Below are 22,198 nucleotides of genomic sequence, written 5' to 3' on the forward strand. Positions count from 1 at the left end.
CACTAGCATAGGTCCATTAGCAATGTAGTTTGTTTCTGCTAAGAATGTGAATTATTGAAAATATTTTGAAAGCCATTTCAAGGGAAAAATCACATTCAGATTTACATATTTTACCATGAATAGCTTTTGTGACTGGATTGTGTCCTATGACCAGATTTTTTAAAAATTACAGGTTTTCCCTCTTTCATTATCAAAAATTACTGCCATTAAGACTAATTAATTACTGCAGTGGAGGAGATGGAACTATCAATTGCTTTTTTTTTTGTCAGAAATAGTGGCATTTTAATTTAATCTCATAGTGTTACGTGAAACTCAGCAGTAAAATCACAAATATTTCTATGCATTAAAGTCCGCTCATTTTAGGATTTTATCTAAATCTATACATTTGAAAATTCTGTCCATATTACAGATTCTACAATATGAATCAGACTCATGGAATACAACAGAGAATTCTTATGCTATTTTCTGTTATCATTCTTTGGCAGTTCATTAAAAAATCCTAAGCAGAATTTTTTTACACACAATGTGTCTGATATACACAAATTGCAAAAACCAGCTTTCAGAGAGTGTGGGGGTTATTGACTATGTAGCCAGCTGTATTAGGATTGCAAATGCTAGCTAAGGATAGAGGAGCTCACTGCTTTTAGCTGTATCAGTTTGTGTACAAGTTAATAGCGGTTTTCAGTGATTTTTGCTCCATCTTGTGGGGTTCTTCAGGAGAAGCTCTGAAAGTAAAAGTAATTCTTGGCAAGCCGACCATCTTTAAAATCACAAGGAGATTAATGCTTTTTGAAGCCAGTGCTGCTTTTAATTTCTGTCCATGCTAAGTCACAAGGATGGAAATTGCTGTGATTTCTTTTCTCTATTTGGGAGTACCTCGCAGAAGAGATCTCTACCTTTTAAAATGCTTAACTTCTGTCTTGTAGAGGGTTTGGCTGTGGTTTCATTTAGAAGGCATTGGTAAGTTTTCTGATCAGAAAACTAAAGCTCATGGTGAAGCGTAAGATTTCTTACAGGACTTCACTCATAACAGATTACTTACTTAATGATACAGATTGGCAAACCGTGTGTCTGTTTACATCTTGAACAAAGATGCAGGCTTGCCTTTTTCTGTTATTCTGAGAAAATGTTCAGTTGAAAATTACATCACATCACTTAGTATTGCAATTTGATATAGTGTCTTTTTGTGCCATTGTGCCAGGACTTTCGAACATAATTGCCCAGCAGTATTGATTTAATTGCCTAGGTTTATTTGTGGACTCCTAATTATTGACTGGAGGTAAATTTAATGGAGAAACCTTTATGAACACTGGGAAACTGCTGCTGTTGCTGTTATACATAATGAACTGCATCATATCCCTTTAGATCATTTTTCAAGCTAATTTTATTCCGCTGTGACAGTACGATAACATTTAAAATGTCATAGACATTTTATTTTTATTACTGACATACGCCATTTTACTGCTGCATTAGAATTTTGAGGAGGACTGAGGGAAGCACTAGTTGCTTTTTGCTGTCATTTTATAGATTCCCCTGAAGTGTAATGATAAAGGATAGCACTCCTCTGTTTTACACTTTATCTGTACCTTTGTTTTCCATACTGTTTTGACAGGAAAGTCTACTTTCTGTCAGCTTTACAAGAATATTAATATTTCAGTGATAAGTATTTTTGCATTCCTGAAGCTCACAGAGAGAGTATGTGTGTCCTTATTTTATCAAATAGTATGGAAACACATGTGAAGAAACTACACCTCTGCTAAGAAGCCTACAATTTGATAGAGACCATCTTTGCATCAAGTTATGTAAAGAATAATCCCATAGGATTGAAAAGTACAATCATGTTCTGAATTCTACAAAGCTAGTAAAAATCACTTATTGCCTAAACTTACATCTTGAATGGTCAACAAGTGTTTTTTCAGTGGCCTTTTTGTATTTGTACATCAACAGCCAGTGACTGGAGTGTTTTTACTGAAGTATAAGAATGAAACATCTTAATAACTGACATTAAGGTAAAAGGTAAATGATTCTCTTACCTGTGAAGAACCTGTGTGTGGAGAGTCTTCACAACAATGCATGCAGGTATTTGCCACCTGCACAGGGAAAACTGGATCGTGTATAGAGAACTCACATCAATTATGCATTAGTGATAAGCATGGGAGAGAGAAGCTGGGCAAGGTATCACATTATGGACCACTGAGTTTTCAATGGTTCATGGTATTTGGGAGAGGAGGAAACAAGTGTGGTTATCTCACATATGTGTGTTTACAGCTTGCATGACGAGTTATGAGACTCTTCCCTACTTTCTCCCTCACGTCTAGGTGTGTATGTCTTATTATTTGAACCTGGCACGATACAGCAGCACTGTCTATTTACAATCATAAAAGGAACAAACTAGCAACTTTCTGTAGTTTTTTTTCCCATCATAGGAAACTTATATAGCTAAATCAAGAGGATGACTTCTTTCCACATAGGTTAGACAAGATTTCTTTTACCACCTAAGGCTTTCATTCATTGTGAGGGGTTGTAAGGAACAGCATCTTGGAACAATATGCTTATAATTTTGTATGTGAGTACAGGATGTTAGCCCAATCCAGATTACTGCCTGCAGTCTCCAAGAACTACTTTTTAATGAAATACAAATCATCTGCCTAATTCTTCCAAGTGTTGAACCAATTGACAGCATTGATTTAGCAATGTCCCTTATCAGATATACAGCAGCACTTGCCTTACCTATCTCCTCATGTACTCCTTGGGATATCACATCTCATATCAACAAAGCTGCATAATAAAATCTTTCCTCTCATGACCTGATTATGAGTGAACAGATCATGTTGCAATGGTGAAAACTTCCAGAAAAACGCCATATAGCACTAAAACCTATGGTTGTTTCCTTTCAAATGTCTTGGGTTGGTACTTGCCTGCTTTGTTTTCATTAGTCTCTCCTGTGTATGTCCTCTCCTTCTGTTTGAATAAGTCTCTGCTTGTTGCCTCTCCTCTGCTCGCTTGCACACATGTATTCACCCATGCACAAACACATATGCACACACTCACCATTGCCAGCATCACCAGGTGTTTCGAGAACCTGCACTTTAAAAAGCAGCACCAGTGCATTCTGAACCAGACTCTGGGCACCATTAAGATTTGTATCAGACCATCAGAAAGTAACTATGATTTTCTTGTCTTTATGAAAATAAGAGCTTAGTTCTGTGCACTGACAATCTGTTGTGTTATAAATCTATGTTTTCTCTCAGACACAGAAACAAAACCACATTACGTCACTTATCCTGCACTAAAACCAAGGAGACGTTGACTTGATTTCTCAAGAATACAGACAGGCACATATGTATTTAGACAATTATGTATTTACATCTAATACAAATCAGAATGGACAAAGATCAATAGTGAAGTGAAGCATTTCTCTGATTTTTTGTAAACTTTTGACTTTTAGTTTATAGAGAAATTGGGAAGTTTTGGTCATTCTAATCTGAGTTTACTTTTGTTTCAGGTTATTCTGTGTGATTCATCTAATTCAATTTGAGCAGCATTGCAGTGCATTTGGATAATTTTGTTGGGCAAATGTATTAAACTGGTGATCCATATGGGGAGATTTAAAATAGGTGTAACAACTAACTCATGTATTCCAGAAATTAAATACCTTTATTTTTATGTTAGTACATGTTAGTCTTTGTGAAGTATAGGCCAAATAACATTGTACACTGAATAGAGGTGCTGTGTTTCAGTAGAATAACAGCATTGCCTTGCATTCATTTTGAGTATTTTCATCAATGTATGTTTATGCATTTGTGCTGAGTGAGACTCGGTCATGTCATGTAAAGTCTATAGATATGACTAGTTTATTTTTTACGGACGGGATCTCCAGAAGAAGGATATTCAAGGTCAGAATAAGTAGGTGAGAGAAACAGAAATAACTGTCAGCATTCCTGACTCTTTAGGATCATATCTATCAGCTATCTATACACAAAAATATTGTCTGATATGTAGTGTAAGAAGTATGCCACTTCTTTCACATAGCTTTCTAGTATCAAAAAAAGAAATCTATAAGTCTGGTAAAGGTAAATAAATAAATAAAGAAAGATCTTTAAATCCACATGTAGTTTGCACTCTCAAATTTTCTAAATTTATACAAATCAGTTAAATGCTGCTTCTCTTTAGGACTACAATAAGGTACTGATTTAGGATTGCTATCATTGTTCATGCTAAGTGTTCAGATAAATTGATTATGGCATAGATAACTGAAAGCATTTGAAGAAAGTATCATTCTGTATTAAAATATATAATTATCATGGTATTAGCAAGCTTTCACTCCTTAGGTGTCCACTTAGCACTCACTGGACTCCCAAGGCCTGCCCCAAGCATATGGCAGGTTTGGAAGCTTAGGTGAATACTTTGGAGTAGAGATATCTTCCAATATTTGTGAAGTTCTGGGGAGGAACGTAGAGGGAAGCTTCCCGGGATAATTACAGAGCCATCATTGAAAGTACATCTGACAGTCTTCTGTTTAAGATGAAGACTGTAGAGATCATCCAGTTCTGGATGTCTGTGTGGAAAAAAAACTAGATAAAAACATAGAGCACTTTCTCTGAAACCAACACATGTTGAGAAAGCCATGTAACATTCAACTTTCAAATGCTCTTGATTTAAATGAATTATTTAAATGGAAGGAGTTCTTGAAAGATAACTTTGCTATGACATGGAAGCCACAGAGAGTAGTGAGCAGAAAGTAAAATGTAGGTAGGTAGATATGAGTCAGAGACATCTATAACAAACCATTCATTTCAGGCACAACATTAAGGAGGTGAAGGGTATCAGAAATTAATGTAGTCAAGCTAGGCAAGAAGAATTAAAGACTTTGAAGTAATACCATAGTGTTCTCATTAAAAAACATTTAGACAAGGAGATAGAGCAATTAGAGTGAACAGAATGCTGGGGTCTGTGTTTTTAAAGCACAGTAGCAAGTAAGTGTAACAGAATTTCTGATAAGATTATGTCTTATATTACTCTGAATAGATTTGTGCTCAGTGAATTGGATCCCTTTATCCCCAAAAAGTTGTCACAGTAGTTTACAGGAGAAAGCTGACAGATGTAGATGTCTACTAGAAAATTATTACCATGTACAGAAGTTATTTATGACAGATGGAAACTGGCAAGCACCAGCCCTTCAAATATCCCTGGCTCTAGAAAAGGGATATAATGCAAATCGTTCTGCTTTTTCTGTAGCTGCAAAGTGACTGTTAAGCAACATTTAGGATTGCCATTACAGTTGCTTCATGATACATACATTCTATTAACAAAATTTTCCTTGCTACCAATTTAGATTTTTTTTCCTGACTTGTTATTAATGGTAATTATCAGTGTATAGATTCATATTGGTATATCAGTTCAGCCATTACCTCAGTATTTGCATTTGATGTACTTTTATGTGTGAGGGGTTGGTTTGTTTTATAATTTTTGTTTCATATATCTAGGAAACAGTCAGTACTCTCTCTGGTATAACTACCATACAGTTTTCTCTTTAAAATGGAATGATGAAGTGAAAAAAAAAAAAAACAGAGCAGCAGAACTCAAGTGTGGAACTAGAGACTGGTTCTAGGTGCAAAAGTATTGCCTTGAACTATGGTTGTGAAAAACAGGGAAGCTGGTGACTGGCCTGCACAACCATCTGCTATATTTTGCCTGATTTATTTCTAGTAGCCTTCTGATATGAATATCAGCTGTTACTTCTCATGTGGGACTGACTCCTCAATCACCTCTGGTCTCACCAGGAGTTCAAGGAAGCTGACACAGCTTTGTGAAGCTGACAGAGACTTTCCAAAGCTGGATGAAAGCTTTTCAGCTCTCCTCTGCTGCAGCACCGACCTCTCTTTGGGAGGAGCTGCAATGACTAGTGTTTTGTACCACCCCCAAAAACACTTCCCAGCCTACAGTGCACTGGTGCACCAAAACTGTGAAAAAATACCTCTTTGAGCATTAAAGCAATGACACTGAAAAATATACCAAATCTCTATCTTTGAAGACATCAATTGTATAAATATGTTGTTCATATTGGAGGACATTTTTATAAAAGAGGCTTGCACTTTTTGCTCTAAATAAGTAAATACAACTTTTAAGTATCGTGTTTTAGAAAAGCAGATATTTGTATACTACCCCAATCAATGCAATTGGAGCTGTTGGGAATTTGGGTTTTCTTTCGCTTTAGGTTTTTTTATTTACAAATTTTCACATGTGAGTCAAAGGCAGTTGCCACAGCATTGATAGCAGTACTGGTAGTTTCTGTCTAATCCTCCTGAGAGTAGTGAACATACGCTACCATTTCTACATGCCCTAGAGTTGACTGTAACCTCTTATTGATCAGCTGATTGAAGATAAATGACAGAGATGCTGGTACTGCAGTTTACATCATTAACATGGTCAGTAAAGCATGAATTGCTCAATAAGGTGTTTATCTTTTTTTCATTTTACTCTGTTCTTTTATCATTTTTATGATAGAGAGAAAATTTTCAGACACTAACTAGGCAGATGAACTTTAAAAATCAGATGGCTGCATGTGTGCTAGTTGTCAGAACTAAGTGAAATCTGATGGTTTAAAGATACTTAATAAATGTTTTTCACATGAAGAAAATAAAGTTCAATAATTATTTTCTAACTATTTTCTTTTTCAGTTTCCATTTGCCTCATACTTAATGGATGCTATACTGGAAAAATTAAATGAGGAGAAGAAACTGGTAGAAGAGTACAATTCTCTCATGAAACACCCTGTATGATGTTGCTAGGACGTGTCTTTGCAAAGCGTGGCTAAAATGTGTTGCTGTTTCCTCATATCTTTCCTCTTTACATAAGGAACTGTCAATACACACATTCAATACATAAGTAGAAACTGTGAACTAATTAATTGTTGAACAAGAGGAATTAATTATGTTCCTATTTAAAATAGAGTGTGCTATTGCTCTCCTGAAGATAAAAATTGCTGCAAATCAACGCAAAGTTAAAAACATTTTTCCTTTAAATGCATTAGCAGCGAACACCAGTGCAGGCTTTGTAGAGAGAGGATGTTTTTGATAGGACCAATATGCCTTTGTACAATTCATAAAGTACAAAAAGCAGCTAAATAAATCCTGGTTGTACTAATCAGAACAGTAGAAGTAGGATTTACAAAGGAACTGGGAACATCACTGGGGTTTTGAATACCTAATTTCTTTTAGCTTTTCTGTAAATCCAAGTTCACTTATATATGGTATATAAAATGATATGCCTTCTTTATGTTGGAAAAAATAAGAAAATTAATGATTGTAGAATAGAAGCTTTCAATGTAGAATAAGATTCCTGAGGAAAAAAATGTATTTTCTCTTCTGAGTTGAAATGTATTGTGTACAATGTATTTAATTGTATTCTAAAAATTCAATACAATAAACTTATTTCCAGTGTGTGGTTTTTTTCATTAGTAGTCCCTGTACTTTCTCAGCTAACACCAAGCTGCGAGCCCTCACTTTCCTTGGGAAAATGTTATCAGCTGTTTCCACCAAGATTTCTGTGGCGCTACGAACAAGTTATTGTTGCTTCTTCTCATCTTTGATCTTAAGACTTTGTATTCCCCTGGACCAGCCCACTTGAAAAAACCAACAGACCTAGGTTTTTGAATTTATGTGTTAATAACATTTAGATCTCACATAAGGGTCTTCATCTATAGATATGAGTTGTTTTACAACAGATATCATTATCATTATTCATTTCAAGTGGGGAAGCAGAAGCAAGATCTCTTTGTCCTGCGATCACTCAACAGAAGCATGAAACAAAAGTTTTGTGCATGTCAGTCCAGTGCTTTTCCTCGAATGTGACTGTACTTCTTTTAATTTATGGAGTACACTGTTTCATGTTTCAAAGGAAAGGATGAGGAAGGGAAGACATCACTAAACTTCTGCTCAGTTACATCTGGTGACAACAGGGAAGAACTTTTATTGGAATTACTGAAAATCATGCAAATATAGTCTACCTGCACTTGTAAATTAGGATCTGAAACTAGCCCTATATAAAAAATAACAACCAAACACAACTTTAGGACTGATTGTATACCAGCTTTTTCCAAAGCATGAAGTAAGGGGTGTCATATGAAACTCTCAGGTGAAATATTCAAAGCAAGCAAAAGGAAGGCGCCCTCATGGCAAAGGGAATTGAGCTGTGGAACTACTTGCTTCAGGGTTTTACTGAACCTAATAATTCACACGGGAGCCAATGCCAATAAAATTATACCAATAAAAATTATGTAAGATAAATCCATCAAAATATATTGAAATAATGTTTGTATATTTTTCAGCAATTCCAGAAAAAATTATTTTAATATAATGTCAACATAAATTGTATTTCTGGGCATTGCAAAGAAGCTCATGAAGGCAAAACTCTGTGAAAGTTACCCTCTTTGTTTTCATTTCCATGTTCTGCGAGACCTGCCGGTGCAAGAATGATGTTGGTGCTCATCTTAGCACTTGTTGATTTTTTATCTTCATGAAAGAGCAGGGAATGTGAGCTAGTTCACATGGAAAACAAATAATTTCTTGAGGCAATTTCCCAGGCTCGTAGCTTTTTTTTATAACTTAAACGTCTTGCTTTACTGGCCCTGCAAATTTCTGTTTCTCCTGGCCACCTGGGTATGGAGAGAGCTCTTTTCTTGGACCAAGAGTAAACAACAGCAGTGAATGCTGCAGAACCAAATTATTATGTACTTCATCTGAAAGAGCAAAACAAAATCCTTAAACCCAGGTGGAGGCAGAAATATTACCAGTTTTTCAAAGAATGGAAAACACAGGAAGTGTAATTTTTCTACAGCTGTTTCCCTGATGCACCGCGTCACAAGAGACCAAAAAATGGTCTACAAAGAAAATAATTTATTAATAAATCTCTGTAGCCTAAGCATTTATGGTGAATTATTTTTCTCCTTCTTTTGAAAATTATTAGGATCAATAAGCCTGATAAATTTACCCGGCCAAAACTTTGTCTTTGGACTCTTTACCAAAACAACTTCTGCAGGACATACATACCACAGCACAGATACATCTCTCTCCCTTCATCTGAGTCTTCAGCAATTTACTCTGACTTCTCTCATGAGGCCTAAACTCCTTCAGGTAAATGTTCACTTACTAATGAGGGATCTCATGGAGCTGCCATAAGCACTTGTGATCCATGGAAATGGCAGATGGACACCTCAGTCTGGGAAAAGCAAGTGAGTCACTGAAGGTATCAGCACAGTGTGTTGATCAAGCAAGCAACAAGCCAGCTCTGTGGGGACTGCACGTAGTGGAACTGGCAGAAAAAAACTCAGGCCAGAAAAAAGCCTTAAGAAGAGATCACGTAAAGGACTTTGAACGTATCTTGTCATCACAGGCAACAAAATAAATTCATGTAGGGGAATTTACATCAAATTAATTTATTGGCAATTACCAAGCTTTTAATCAGTGATTCTGGTATTGATAAATCAAACAAATAAGTGCTTAGGGCAGTCCCAGACCTTGTCCCACGCAGGTCACAAGCAGCTGACACCAACACCTACCACAAGTGCCAGGTGCACTTGTAAAGGAATGCTATGTCCCTCTTGCCTGTGTGTTAAACTGGAAGCCTCACCACTAGACACATTTTAAGGAATTGTCTCAAGTTTATACCAAGAAGCAGGTTGATACGGACTTGATGTAAAAGTTGGAAACAAAATTACAGACATTTGCAATTTCTGCATTTTTATTGTTGTTATAATTAGTAGTAGTAATTATTATTATTATTATTATTATTACTATTATTATTATTATTATTAGCTAGCTTGAGTCTGCATGACATCATATCACCAACCACTGATTTGGGATTTCAAGTGGGGTGGCAGTCTTTGCCCTGCTCGAGAAAGCGGCCCTCAGAGCTGTTCTGGAGACCTATGTGCTCTCTTTGGCTGCAGGTCTTAATGTTTGCTAATCCAGTACCAGAGTGAAATGAATTCTCAAAATATATCATGACCACTATAGTTTTGCTTTTTTAGTTTCTAAATTTAGAATTAGAAGATACAGTCTATTTTTACATTCCTGCTGTTCTGCTCAGAGAAGCTGGTGTACCGAAGGCTTGTGGGACAGCAAAGATGCCAGAAGAGCCGTCAGCATGTTTGTTTCCTCAGTCCCTCAACCAACCTCTTTCTGGCTAGTGCTTTTTTCTCTAGGGCAAACACGTGGAGAGAGATTGAAGAAATCAGTCTCTGCATCTTATTTCCTACACTAACTTGTTCCTTTTGATGCAGACAGGATTAACTTAAATAATGTATTTTAAGAAATTTTTTTTAAAACTGTGCTCTCAGCACTAATATCGTGTTACCTTTTGAAACAGAAGCATGCAGACTAAGGGGTGTCTGCCCTTGGATTCTGGTGTGTTTGATGTTTCGCTCATGGCATGTGGAATTTCCTTGCAACAGTGGTGTGTCCTTTTTCTTACCAGTCATATTCCACCCTCCAAGGGCATCAAGCTGGGGCAGCAAGTGTCAGATTATAATTTACTGTCTTAATTGTGTAGTGAAAATGCTTACTTAGATCTGGAAGCTCCGTGTTTCCCTCTCTGTGCCTCAGGGGTAACTTCCTTTTGGGAAAGATGGGGCCTGGGCACCATGAAATGGCTCAGGCTCTGGTATTTAACCTCTAAATGCAACACTTGCCTATGGACAATGCTGCAGCACTCGTTACAGCAAGACATAGGTTCCTATACAAGCCAGTGTAGGTAGTCGTCTTGTCCCACTTTAGAGACTGTGAGATGCCAGTCTTCTTGTACTTCTGAAATTCAACAGTTCGTAACCTTATCTGTTCCTCTTTGTACATTGTACTGCGCAGGGTATTTTGAGTCACCACGGAAAATGTTTTCAGAGGAAGAATAGATGTATTGTCAGCTACAAGTTTATTCCTATAAAAGCCTCGGAGGTGACTGGGCCAGGGTGGGAGGAGGGTGTTTCTCACTTGAGATAAAACAAATGTCTCTGCTGAATACCTCATTACTTACCTAAAATTATCAGGCCTGCTCTGGCAAAGATTTTCTTCCTTCTTAAGTTTTAAATGGTGGTAGATACAGTTTTGTGCATTTTTTTAAACAGACTTTTAGTACAGTTTTCTTTTTAGGGTGAAAATAGAACCTAATTATCCTAATGGGAAAAAGAGGAGGAGAAAAAAAACCAAAACCATAAACTATATTTCATGATGAAGAGGAAGAAATAAGAGTACTAGCACTAGTTCCAGGGTGCTCTTGAAGTTATAACATTACAAGTATTTCTGTAAACTTTGCTGGAAAGGTTGCCAAATATCTTTGAAGATGTTTCTTAATCTTTTAATAGTGTTATAAATGTACTTCCATTCAACTTTTCTAATCTGATATAAACAAACTAAAATGGAAGTATCAGCATTTTTAGGTGAAAAAAAAAAAAGTTTAGTTTGAGATTTTTTTAAGGAGAATAAAAAGACTGATATTCCAAAGAAAACAAATTTTTACCTTTCTCTGCCACATATGTTGCATTCTGTCTCTTTAATGAACAGATTTTTTACTGCTTATTTGATCTTTGCTCCACCAGTAGAAGGTTTCTGAAACAATCTTTCTCACTATGAAAGGCTTAAAAGTACTTGCCTCGATTATATTTTATGAACAGTGTAAAAAACCCTTTTCACTGGAACCAGGCTCAGATTACACGCGCAAGTTACAAATTCAGTGAAGAACTGATTCTCGTTTGGAGAGTAGTATCAGCTCAACACTTTCAAGATGATATTTCCAACAAAACTATACAAGGAAGATATTAAAGGCAGTGTTGTTTTTAAACAATTTAAACCTAGGGACATCCAGAAAATTCACTTAGTGTTTTATTACAGTAGTTTTCTATCCTGGTGCTTCCTGATAGGGCCTCTAGATGGCAAACTTTCACAAAAAAAAAAAACGTGGTTGAGTTCTGGCAGCTGCACCAACTGGTGCTTCGGTTCCTGCGAGCGCTGAAGCACAGCCTCAGACAGACCTGTGACCCGAGCAGCAATAGCTGATATCTCAGTGTGTGACATGTAGTGTGTATTTACAGCCATTATGTACTGTGTCACAAGAGTGAATCTATAAAATATAACAACCTATATATAGAGACACACAAGTGTACATGTATGGACATATATAAATACCAACACTTCAGAGTTGTGTGAATGTTCTAACCCTTCCCAAAATCTTCATTACCCTCTCCAAAATCTTTACTAAGTACTCTAAAATGTCAAAATTGAAAGTCAGAGCATCTGTCAATAGTGACTTCTCACACTGTGTTTCGGTAGTGCCATCTGTCTAACCCACACAAATCCTAATTTACCTTGATAGCAATCAAAGACCTTAGTTCCAAAATGCAGATCCATCTGCTTCTCTCCTGAGGATTCTCTGCTTGAGACAGCAGCGTGCACCTCCCTGTGTGCCGCAGCACTTCCCCATTGTCTGAATAATCCTGTCATCCTCCAGGCTGCAATTTTTAAGTCTCAGTATCCTTTACATGAATGAGACTCCAGGTGGTTAGTGTAATTATGTGATATAACCTAGTGGTCACAACAGAGAGGAGTGCAGTGATAAATTGAAAACATTTCAAAGTGTTCACTTAGCCACCACGCACTGCCTCACTCCATATTCTGGTGAAAGAAGAAGAAACCTATTTACACCATTAAGTTTTCTCTGTAGTGCCTTGAATTAGGATACACTTCGGTAGAACAAAATATTATTCTAGGTCTACAAGTCCTTGAACACATTTTATTTACTTCCATGCTCTTCGTTTCATTATGCACTTTTCCCATGCATGAAATAAACATCTATTTTCGAGATTTTCTGGTTTGAGAATTCCCAGGGTATGGTTATTTGAATTTTGCTGTGGGACAATGAACAATCAAGAGAGCTGGGAACACTCCCTAACTTCTGCTGTAATCATGTATTTATAAATCAATTCAGTTGTGTTGCTGGCTGTGTTAAGTTTTTGTTGCATCTTCAGCAATGCAGGAAGGTCTATATTCTAATTCTGGCTGTCATTCCTTCAGCTAGGTTAATTACCTTTTCTGTTTCACTAATTTTAGCTAAACTGAGAGCTGGAGATCAGAACAAGGAAAAAGGGACAAATTTCAATAGTTGTGTGCCTTTATACAGAGTTTATTCATCGCTTTAGGATTGCTTCATATGATTAAAACTGGATATGAAACTAGTATGTGAAAGGAATACGTGTCCAAACAAGACCAGAGACAGATAAGCAAAGGATCTAGCTTGTTGAGGATATTGGCTCAATACCTTGAGGTTTTTAGGTTGAGATAACCACCTTTCTGAGATAAGCGAGGAACCTGAACATATACAAGTCCATGGGACCTGATGAGATGCATCCCAGACTCATGAGGGAATTAGCAGATGTGGTTGCCAAGCCACTCTCCATGATATTTGAAAAGTCATGGCAGTTCGGAGAAGTCCCTGGTGGCTGGAAGAAGGGTAGCGTTGTGCCCATTTTTAAAAAGGGTAGAAAATATGACCCTGGGAACTACCAACCTGTCAGCCTCACCTCTGTGCCTGGGAAGATCATGGAACAGATCCTCCTAGAAGCTATGCTAAAGCACATGGAGGACAGGGTGGTGATTAATGGCAGCCAGCACAGCTTCACCAGGGACAAATCCTATCTGACCAACTTAGTGGCTCTCTATGATGGGGTAACCGCAGCAGCGGACACAGGTAAACTGACAGATGTGATCTATCTGGACTTCTGTAAAGCCTTCGACATGGTCCCCCACAACATCCTTCTCTCTAAATTGGAGAGATATGGATTTGATGGGTGGACAGTAAGGTGGATAAGAAACCAGTTGGATGGTCATATTCAGAGAGTAGTGGTCAACGGCTCAAAGTCCAGATGGAGATCCGTGACGAGTGGTGTTCCTCACAGGGCCCTACAGAAATCGGTGCTGTTTAATATCTTTATCGATATTGACAGTGAGATTGAGTGCACCCTCAGCAAGTTTGCAGATGACACCAAGCCAAGTGGTGCAGTTGCCACGCCAGAAGGACAGGATGTCATCCAGAGGGGCCTGGACAGACTGGAGAAGTGGGTCTGTGAATCTCATAAGGTTCAACAAGGTCAAGTGTAAGGTCCTACACCTGGGTCAGGGTAATCCCTGTTTTCAGTATACGATGGGATATGATGTGATTGAGAGCAGCCTTGCAGAGAAGGACTTGGAGGTGCTGGTTGATGAGAAGCTTGACATGAGCCGGCAATGTGCACTCGCAGCCCAGAAGGCCAACCGTATCCTGGGCCGCATCAAAAGAAGCGTGGCCAGCAGGTCAAGGGAAGTGATTCTGCCCCTCTATTCCTCTCTTGTGAGACCTCATCTGGAATACTATGTCCCATTCTGGAATCCTTAACATAAGAAGTATATGGAGCTGTTGGAACGGTTTCAGAGTAGGGCTACAAAGATGACGGAAGGGCTGGAGCACCCTCCGTATGAGGACAGGCTGAGACAGTTAGGGTTGTTCAGCCTGGAGAAGAGAAGGCTCCAAAGAGATCATAGCGACCTTCCAGTACCTGAAGGGGCGCTACAGGAAAGATGGAGAGAGGCTATTTGTAAAGGCTTGTGGGGATAGGACCAGGGGAATGGGTGTAAACTGGAGAGGGGCAGATTTAGACTGGATATTAAGAAGAATTTCTTCACCACGAGAGTTGTGAGACACTGGCACAGGTTGCCCAGGGAAGTTGTGCCTGTCCCGTCCCTGGAGGTGTTCAAGGCCAGGCTGGATGGGGCCTTGGGCAGCCTGATCTAGTGGGACGTGTGCCTGCCCATGGCAGGGGAGTTGTAACTAGATGACCTTTAAGGTCCCTTCCAACTCTAACTATTCTATGATTCCATGATTGTAAGTGGATTAGTATTTGCAGCTCACTGAGCTATTTGATAGCCCAGCTTTCTGTGAGGGCCATATTACAGCATGTTTGACTGTGTAGGGAAACCTAAGGCTCACATCTTTTTGGAAGAACGATACTGCTACACTAACAGCCTATTCTGGTATCTATCTCAGATGCTATAGAGAAGAGGTTCAAGTGACTCTGATCTATTGAACCTATTGCAGAGCACAGATTCTAGATCTTCCTGAAACAGGATAACTCCCTTGGTAAAGGAATCAGACATCATTACCTGTGATTCAACCAGTCCCAGATTTTGAAGGATGATGGTCAGATTTCCTTCATGCCTGACTGTTGCTGAAAAAAAAAAGGAGAACTTGCAACATAAAATGTTATAATTCATATTTTAAAAGCTACTCAATCTGGCCTGATGATTGATGTCATGGACAATCCAGTACAGCAGCCCTATGATCAATAGCTTTCACAATTCCAGATTTCCCACTAAAATTGTCTAGATTTAGTTTCAAAGCTTGGCATTTATGACTATCATACAAATCACCCTGTGCAGGTAATCAAGGCTGCAAGCTAGATGGAACTTTAATTATAAGTCAAGGTATGTTTTCTAGTTTTGGCCAAAGCAGAATGTATTCTCTGACTTCCATTTGGGCCTGTTCTGAGTGACTTACTTCAGCTTCTGAAAGTTACCAACACAGTTTTTCAGACAGTGAGTGCTTCTAGAAGTGATAAGCCTGACAGTTATCACCAAGGTAATGAGGCAATTGGTGTGCAGAGGCAATTGGTCACACTTATTCCAATGTAAATCAAGACCATCCCAGAGTCCGTGGCAAGGGGTTTGCAGGAGTAGACAGGACAGGTGACCCATACCTGACAAGAGAGTATTCCATGCCATACCTGTCATATAAAAGCTTAGGGATCACAAGGGTCAACCACTCATCTTCGATGGCTAGAATTCAGGGAGGACCTCACCCTTCTGTCTGCCACCGAACCCATCCTAATGCTCCTGAATCCATTTCCTGGGTCCGGTTCCTGAGTCCAGCTCCTGCCTGCTGTGGAGTCAAGTCTGGAAATGCCTGCCTTGCAGGGTCAGTAGTGATGTGTCAACTTGGGAGTTTGATTTGGTTTTGTACACTTGTATATACCATATTATTTTCTTATTAATTTTATAATCTTATTTTTCGTTATTACTGTTTAATTAAAGCTGGTTTAGATTTAGTTTCTAACCCACAAGTCTCTCTTTCTGTCATTTCCTTTTCCTATGGGGTTGAATTGGGATACAGCTGTCCAGTTGAGTTGCTGACCTGGTGAAGGAGGGGAATACACATGATGACCTGGGTGATGAGACTAAACTTGGACACGGTACATGTTAGGAGGAGAGGCATGAGTGGAAAACAAGCATTGTAATTATCTTTGCTACATCTTTACATGTTGCTCATTCTGCAGAAAAACTGTTTCGAATAGTGCAAAGTAATGGTCTTGTTACATGTCTGTTATTCAAAAAAATATTCCTATTTGCATATTCTATTTGATTTTCCTCGAGCTATACATGCAAGGATCACATTTACCATCTTAGACATAACTTTGCATTAGGAACTCATGTTGGACTGGTTATTTCAAGGGATTAACCCTCATTCTCTAAGTATGGCCAAGGTCTTTTTTTTTCTGTTTATGACCACACTTCAGAAATAAATGGAGTCAACAGGAGCTTTACAGATATCTTATCAATGTGAAAATCAGGGTTTACAGGTGTCAATTGAAAATGTAATCATTTTTACTTTAAAAATCTTGATTATTCAGTTGATATACAGTTTATCTTTTACAAATGTAAATGGGAAAAAATATTGACTTCACAGAAAAGATAGGAAAAACGGTGAGCTAAAGGTTTATTTTTGTTAGTTAAAAGCTTACTATCTCTATTAAATTTAATTTAAGGTGCTTATATGGTGAAGCTGCTGATTCTGCACTTGTTATTCAAAATTAGACTTGTAAGTTTTGAAAAAAAACAAACAAACCAACATTTAAAATGGAAACAGTTGTGCTAGCAGAATATCATGGAACCAGAGCATCACAAAACAGTTTGGGTTGGAAGTGACCTTAAAGATCATCTAGCTCCAAACCCTCTGCCATGGGCAGGGACACATTCCACTAGATCAGGCTGCCCAAGGCCCCATCCTACCTGGTCTTGAACACCTCTAGGGATGGGGCATCCACAATTTCCCTGGGCAACCTGTGCCAGTGCCTCACCACCCTTATCATGAAGAATTTCTTCTTGATGCCTAATCTAAATCTTCCCCTCTCCAATTTAAAGCTGTTCTTCCTCATCCTATCCTTACCTGTCCTTGTAAAAATTCCCTCCCCAGCTTTCTTGTTTGCCCCCTTTGGGTACTGGAAGGTCCCTATAAGATCTCTCCATAGAGCCTTCTCTTCTCCAGGCTGAACAATCCTAACTCTCTCAGCCTGTCTGCATAGCAAAGGTGCTCCAACCCTCTGCTTGTCTTCATGGGCTTCCCCTGGACCCATTACAACAGTTCCATATCCTTCTTATGTTGAGGATTCCAGAACTGGAAACAATACTCCAGGTGTGGTCTCATGACAGTAGAGCAGAGAGGGAGAATCACCTCCCTCAACCTGCTGGCCGCACTTCTTTTGATGCAGCCCAGAACATGGTAGGCCTTCTGGGCTGTGAGCACATATTGCTGGCTCATGCCAACCTTCTCATCAAACAGCACCCCAAAGTCCTTCTCTGCAGGACTACTCTCAATAATATAATCATAGAATTGCTTGATTGGAAAAGACTTCTGAGATTATGAAGTCCAACCATACCTGTGCACTACTAAATCATATATCTAGGCACTTCATCTACCCATCTTTTAAATGTCTCCAGGGATGGCGACTCAGCCATCTCCCGGGACAGCCTGTTCCAGTGCTTCATAACCCTTTTAGTGAAGAAATTTTTCTTAATGTCCAATCTGAACCTTCCCTGGTGCAGCTTGAGGCCATTCTCTCATCCTACCACCTGTCACTTGGGAGAAGGGACCAACACCCACCTTGATACAACCTCTTTTCAAATAGTTGTAGACAGAGATAAGGTCTCCCCTTCAGCCTCTTTGTCTCTACGCTAAGTAACCCCAGTTCCTCCAGCCACTCCTCATAGCACTTGTTCTCCATCCCCTTCACCTGCTTTGTTTCCCTTCTCTGAACACATTCCAAGACCTCAATGTCTTTCGTAAAGTAAGAGGCCAAAAACTGCGGAGTAAGGGGTACAGTCACCTCTCTTTTCCTGCTGGCCATGTTGGTTTTGACACTAGCCAAGATGCTGTAAGCCTTCTTGGCCATCTCAGCACACTGCTGACTCATATTCAGCTGCTGTCAACCAGCACTCCAGATCCTTCTCTGCCAGGTGGCTTTCTACCCACTTTTCCCCAAGCCTGTAGAGCTGCACAAGGTTGTTGTGTCCCAAGTGGAGGACTCGTGACCTGTAATCTATTTCAGACAGAGCAGACCAGCTTCATATGCTGAAAATCCAAAGACAGCACTGCACCCTGTTTTCTTCCCTGGGCCCTGCCATGCCTGCAGTGGAGGTCATGTGCTTATTCCAAAGGTACAGTTTCGTGAGCACATGAGGAGGTGGCTCCCATGGTGCTTGCCAGAGAGCTGCGAGAGCAAGGTGCTGACAGCCACCAGTTGAATGGCAGGCCTGCAACCACCAGGCAAAGTGAAGAGATGACTCACGTCCAACACCAGCCCAGATAAGCCTAACAACAATTCAGCAGCAGCAGGACACAAAAACAAAGACGGGCAGCATAACTCAGTCCAGGACTCAGCCTGAGCTCAGCTGGGCTCCAGAACCAAGAGTGTAGTGTCCAGATGAAGGTTGCCAGAAGAGCCTCATGGCTCTGAGAGCACTTTTCCTTCCTTCTCCTGCAGAGCAGAGTTCATTTCGTACTTCAGCCCCAGAGGGTCTCTTGCGTTAGTCCTCTCTTTTCTCTGGTTTGATTCCTTACTCTTTCTTGGTTCTTGTTCTGGTCCTGATCTGGCTTTCCAAGCTTTCACAGGTAGGATTAAGTGGCTGTGAGGTTAATGAATGTTTATCCGTCACTGATCTAGTTGTTGTCTTCATATATTAACTTAGAAGTAATGCATACTAGATAAAAATGGCTGTGAATTGTGAGTCTGAAATACTACAGCTCGTGAAAGAAATCTTGTACATCAGTTCAACACTGACTGAAGAACACCATCTTTAAAACAGCAAAATGAAATGCCGCGGTCTCTTCTTTTGCCTGTCAGTTCAAAGGGAAAAATAAGCAGTGATTAATTTTTTTTTAAACATCTTGCCAATAAAATACTCTCCTTCAGAGGAAAGCTTAATAAGGCTTCCTATGAAAGGAAGTGGTTAGAAGTGGTTACAGGATAAGTTCTTAGTCTTAACTAAGTCGAAACAGCTGTCTCCTACAGAAAATACAGAACTCCCCTCCAAACAACGAATGAACAAGGAATTCTTTGCTTGCAATTGATCTGAAATGCCACTAAGACATTTTCTTTTTTCCTAACACAGAATTTCTTAGATCACTATGATCCTTTTCCTTTTCTATGTTCAACATTCAAAATTCTGTAATTGAATTAAAAATCAAAAGTTTCTAAAATATTTTAAAATGGTAAGTGGGTGGATATTGGACATATGTACAGTAAACTTGGAGACATAAATCAGGAACTGAAGTATTAAGGCAACAATGATTACCTTCATTAGGTAAATGACCTTGTGTCTAACACTGGATGGCACTGAAGTACATGCTATGCAGCCAAGCAGGGTATAGGAAGTGGCCAAGTTCCATTACATGGCTTCTTGTTTGCATGGAATTAACTGGATAAGGGGTTTTCCTGGTATTAACCTTCCCCAAAATAGCGTCTGTATTTAAGGTGCTATGCAAAGAGGATTTATAAGTTCATCTGTGAGGTCTGATTTGGAATTAATCCTGGCATTATGACAGAAACTCAGCAGACATTTGGCATAGTGACAATTTAATAATTTAGATTGAGGCTTCAAGGCAGAACACAAGCTCTATTCTGACACAGTACAGATTAACTTTCTGTCTCGCTTCTCATGATCCTGGCTTACCTACTGACTGACATATGAAGTTTCTTAAGTGTTGAATACATGGTCCCTGATTAAAAGGGGGATTCATCAATGCTCAGCAATATGAAGGCTTTACAGTGGTGCAGCCCAGATGAGGAGGGGAATTCAGTACATGCTGGATTTCATACAAAATAGAAGTCTCCTGGGTTTTAAGCAGTCTCTTGAATCAGTGCTGACTGTTGCAAGAAGAATGAAGAATGATAATGCCACACAAACACCAGATAAATGACAATGCCTACTTCCTGCCTTCTCATATCTCCATCTGCTGTGTATTCTACAGAAGGAAAGTCTCAAACCAATTAATTTTGGGGTGATTTTGAAGAAGTTGTATTGCTTATATTTTAAGTTTTGCACTTTTATTACTCTTGGAGATCTCTTGGATCTTGACATCTTCTGTTTAGCAGAGAAATGAAACGGAAGGATCCCTCCTATTCTGAACACATCTAAGATCTTGTCAAGCTACTTCTTCTTTGCTGTGGCATGAGGTTATTTGCAGGAGTTGAGGTGATTCCTTCATATGATTTTCCTTTTTTTAAATTTGTAAATTGTAATAGCTAGTATTTTCCTTCATTCATTGTTCTTTCCCAAAACATAATGATTCATAATTATTTATTTCCACTCTTGTCCTTGGATAAGTACTATTAATATTGATCCTTGCACTAACTTGGAATATGATGTAATTATTCAGTGATAGGCAAAGTACTAGAGCCTGCTCAGTTCTTAAAAAATCATTTTCCTTGAACAGTAAATATAAACTAGTAATAATTCTAATATGATCATTTTTATTGCAATTATTACCTGAATTAAGTCTCCCAGCTTCCTGTATATGCAAAGCAAATTCTCCAACACCTTTCCAGAGGCCTCCAAAACATCTTCTTGGTTATGGCTTTGAACTGGAGGATGTTCTGTATTGCAGGTGTAAGTTAATCAAATCAATTCTGACACCCTCAATGTACCTTCGTCCACAAACTCTTGAGAATAGCAAGTTTTTATCTACAAAGTTGTATGGCGGAGACTAGCACACAGCAGCAGCATCTGAAACCAGACTATCATCAGCATCTGTCTGTTAATATTTAAATGCAATGATAAAAGCAAACTAGATATGAGCTATCTAGTATTATTTATGTCTTACATCCAAGGAACACTTTACACCCAAGAAACTGAAATCTGGGAACGAGACTATTGTGTCCATCCGGAGATATGGAATTAATCAGTCACAGTTCAAGTTAGGCATAAAAAACAGAACTCTGTTTTCCAGTGCTGCACCACACAGATCACAGAGCATAATCACATATAACAGCCTGTGGAGTTCGTGTTTCTTTTAGCCGAGATGAGCACGCACACTGATTTTGCTATGTTTTACTTCTTATGTCACACTGCTTTAGTAGATTGTACTTCAGATACCTAAACACCATTGACTAGTGATTTTGTTTTGAATCTACCCTCAAAGAACTGGAAATCTGTGTGGATACTATGACATGGATGGAAAAACTCTGCAGCAAGGAGATAACCTGAGAAGCACTTTAAAGTAGTTAATGTCTCTTACAAACAATGCCAAGGAAAGAAGCACCCTAATACAGAGTATTGTTCTAAAAATATTTTAATAATTCACAAACTGAGATACAAACCTATCACAATTCTAACATAACTTCTATGTTATCCAACAGTAAAATCTAACATCAACACTCCTTCACTCGCTATTCCCTCCAAAATTCTAAGAAGATTTTTGTGACGGTTACAAAGAGTGGCTGCTGACTGAAAAAGAGTAGTGACTTTGTTGATAATGTGTGAAATGCTCCACACATAAACAAAAAAGAATATGCCTCTTGTTAAAGTCTATATGTTGGAGTCATAAATCCTGAAACACTGCTAAAAATACAATGACAATGACTTTCCAACGCATGAATGAAAAGTGTTATACCTTTTCATCGGTTGCTGGCACCTTCAAGTAATCAATAGCTTGTCTTAAAAGGAAGTGTGGACAGATAGAAAAACAAGCCTCCTTTCTACTGAAATACCCAATGGCACTTACATTACAGGGGTTACACAGCAGTCTATGAAAATAAAGAGAGGAAAATAAATCAATTTTAACATGTCCACTAAGGCCGGTTGGCAAAGTCTTATGGGAGACAGTCCTTAAGGGCAAGGGAGCCCAC

At 38.8% G+C, this 22,198-nt stretch overlaps 1 protein-coding gene across 5 annotated transcripts in view; it reads left to right on the forward strand.

Annotated features, from left to right (window-relative positions):
- CNTLN (centlein) overlaps positions 1–7,380 on the forward strand; it is a 199,272-nt gene extending 191,892 nt beyond the window's left edge. For 2 of the 5 annotated variants that reach the window (XM_054053478.1, XM_054053477.1), the window contains one exon: positions 6,681–7,380. In XM_054053478.1, the coding sequence (XP_053909453.1) occupies positions 6,681–6,782 (102 nt within the window). In that variant the 3' untranslated portion in view covers positions 6,783–7,380. The remainder of the gene's footprint in view (positions 1–6,680) is intronic. The other 3 variants (XM_054053476.1, XM_054053480.1, XM_054053479.1) reach the window with 3 other exon arrangements.
- The last annotated feature ends 14,818 nt before the right edge of the window (positions 7,381–22,198 follow it).

The sequence above is a fragment of the Cuculus canorus genome, chromosome Z (assembly GCF_017976375.1).
Source record: "Cuculus canorus isolate bCucCan1 chromosome Z, bCucCan1.pri, whole genome shotgun sequence".
Classification (NCBI taxonomy): domain Eukaryota; kingdom Metazoa; phylum Chordata; class Aves; order Cuculiformes; family Cuculidae; genus Cuculus; species Cuculus canorus.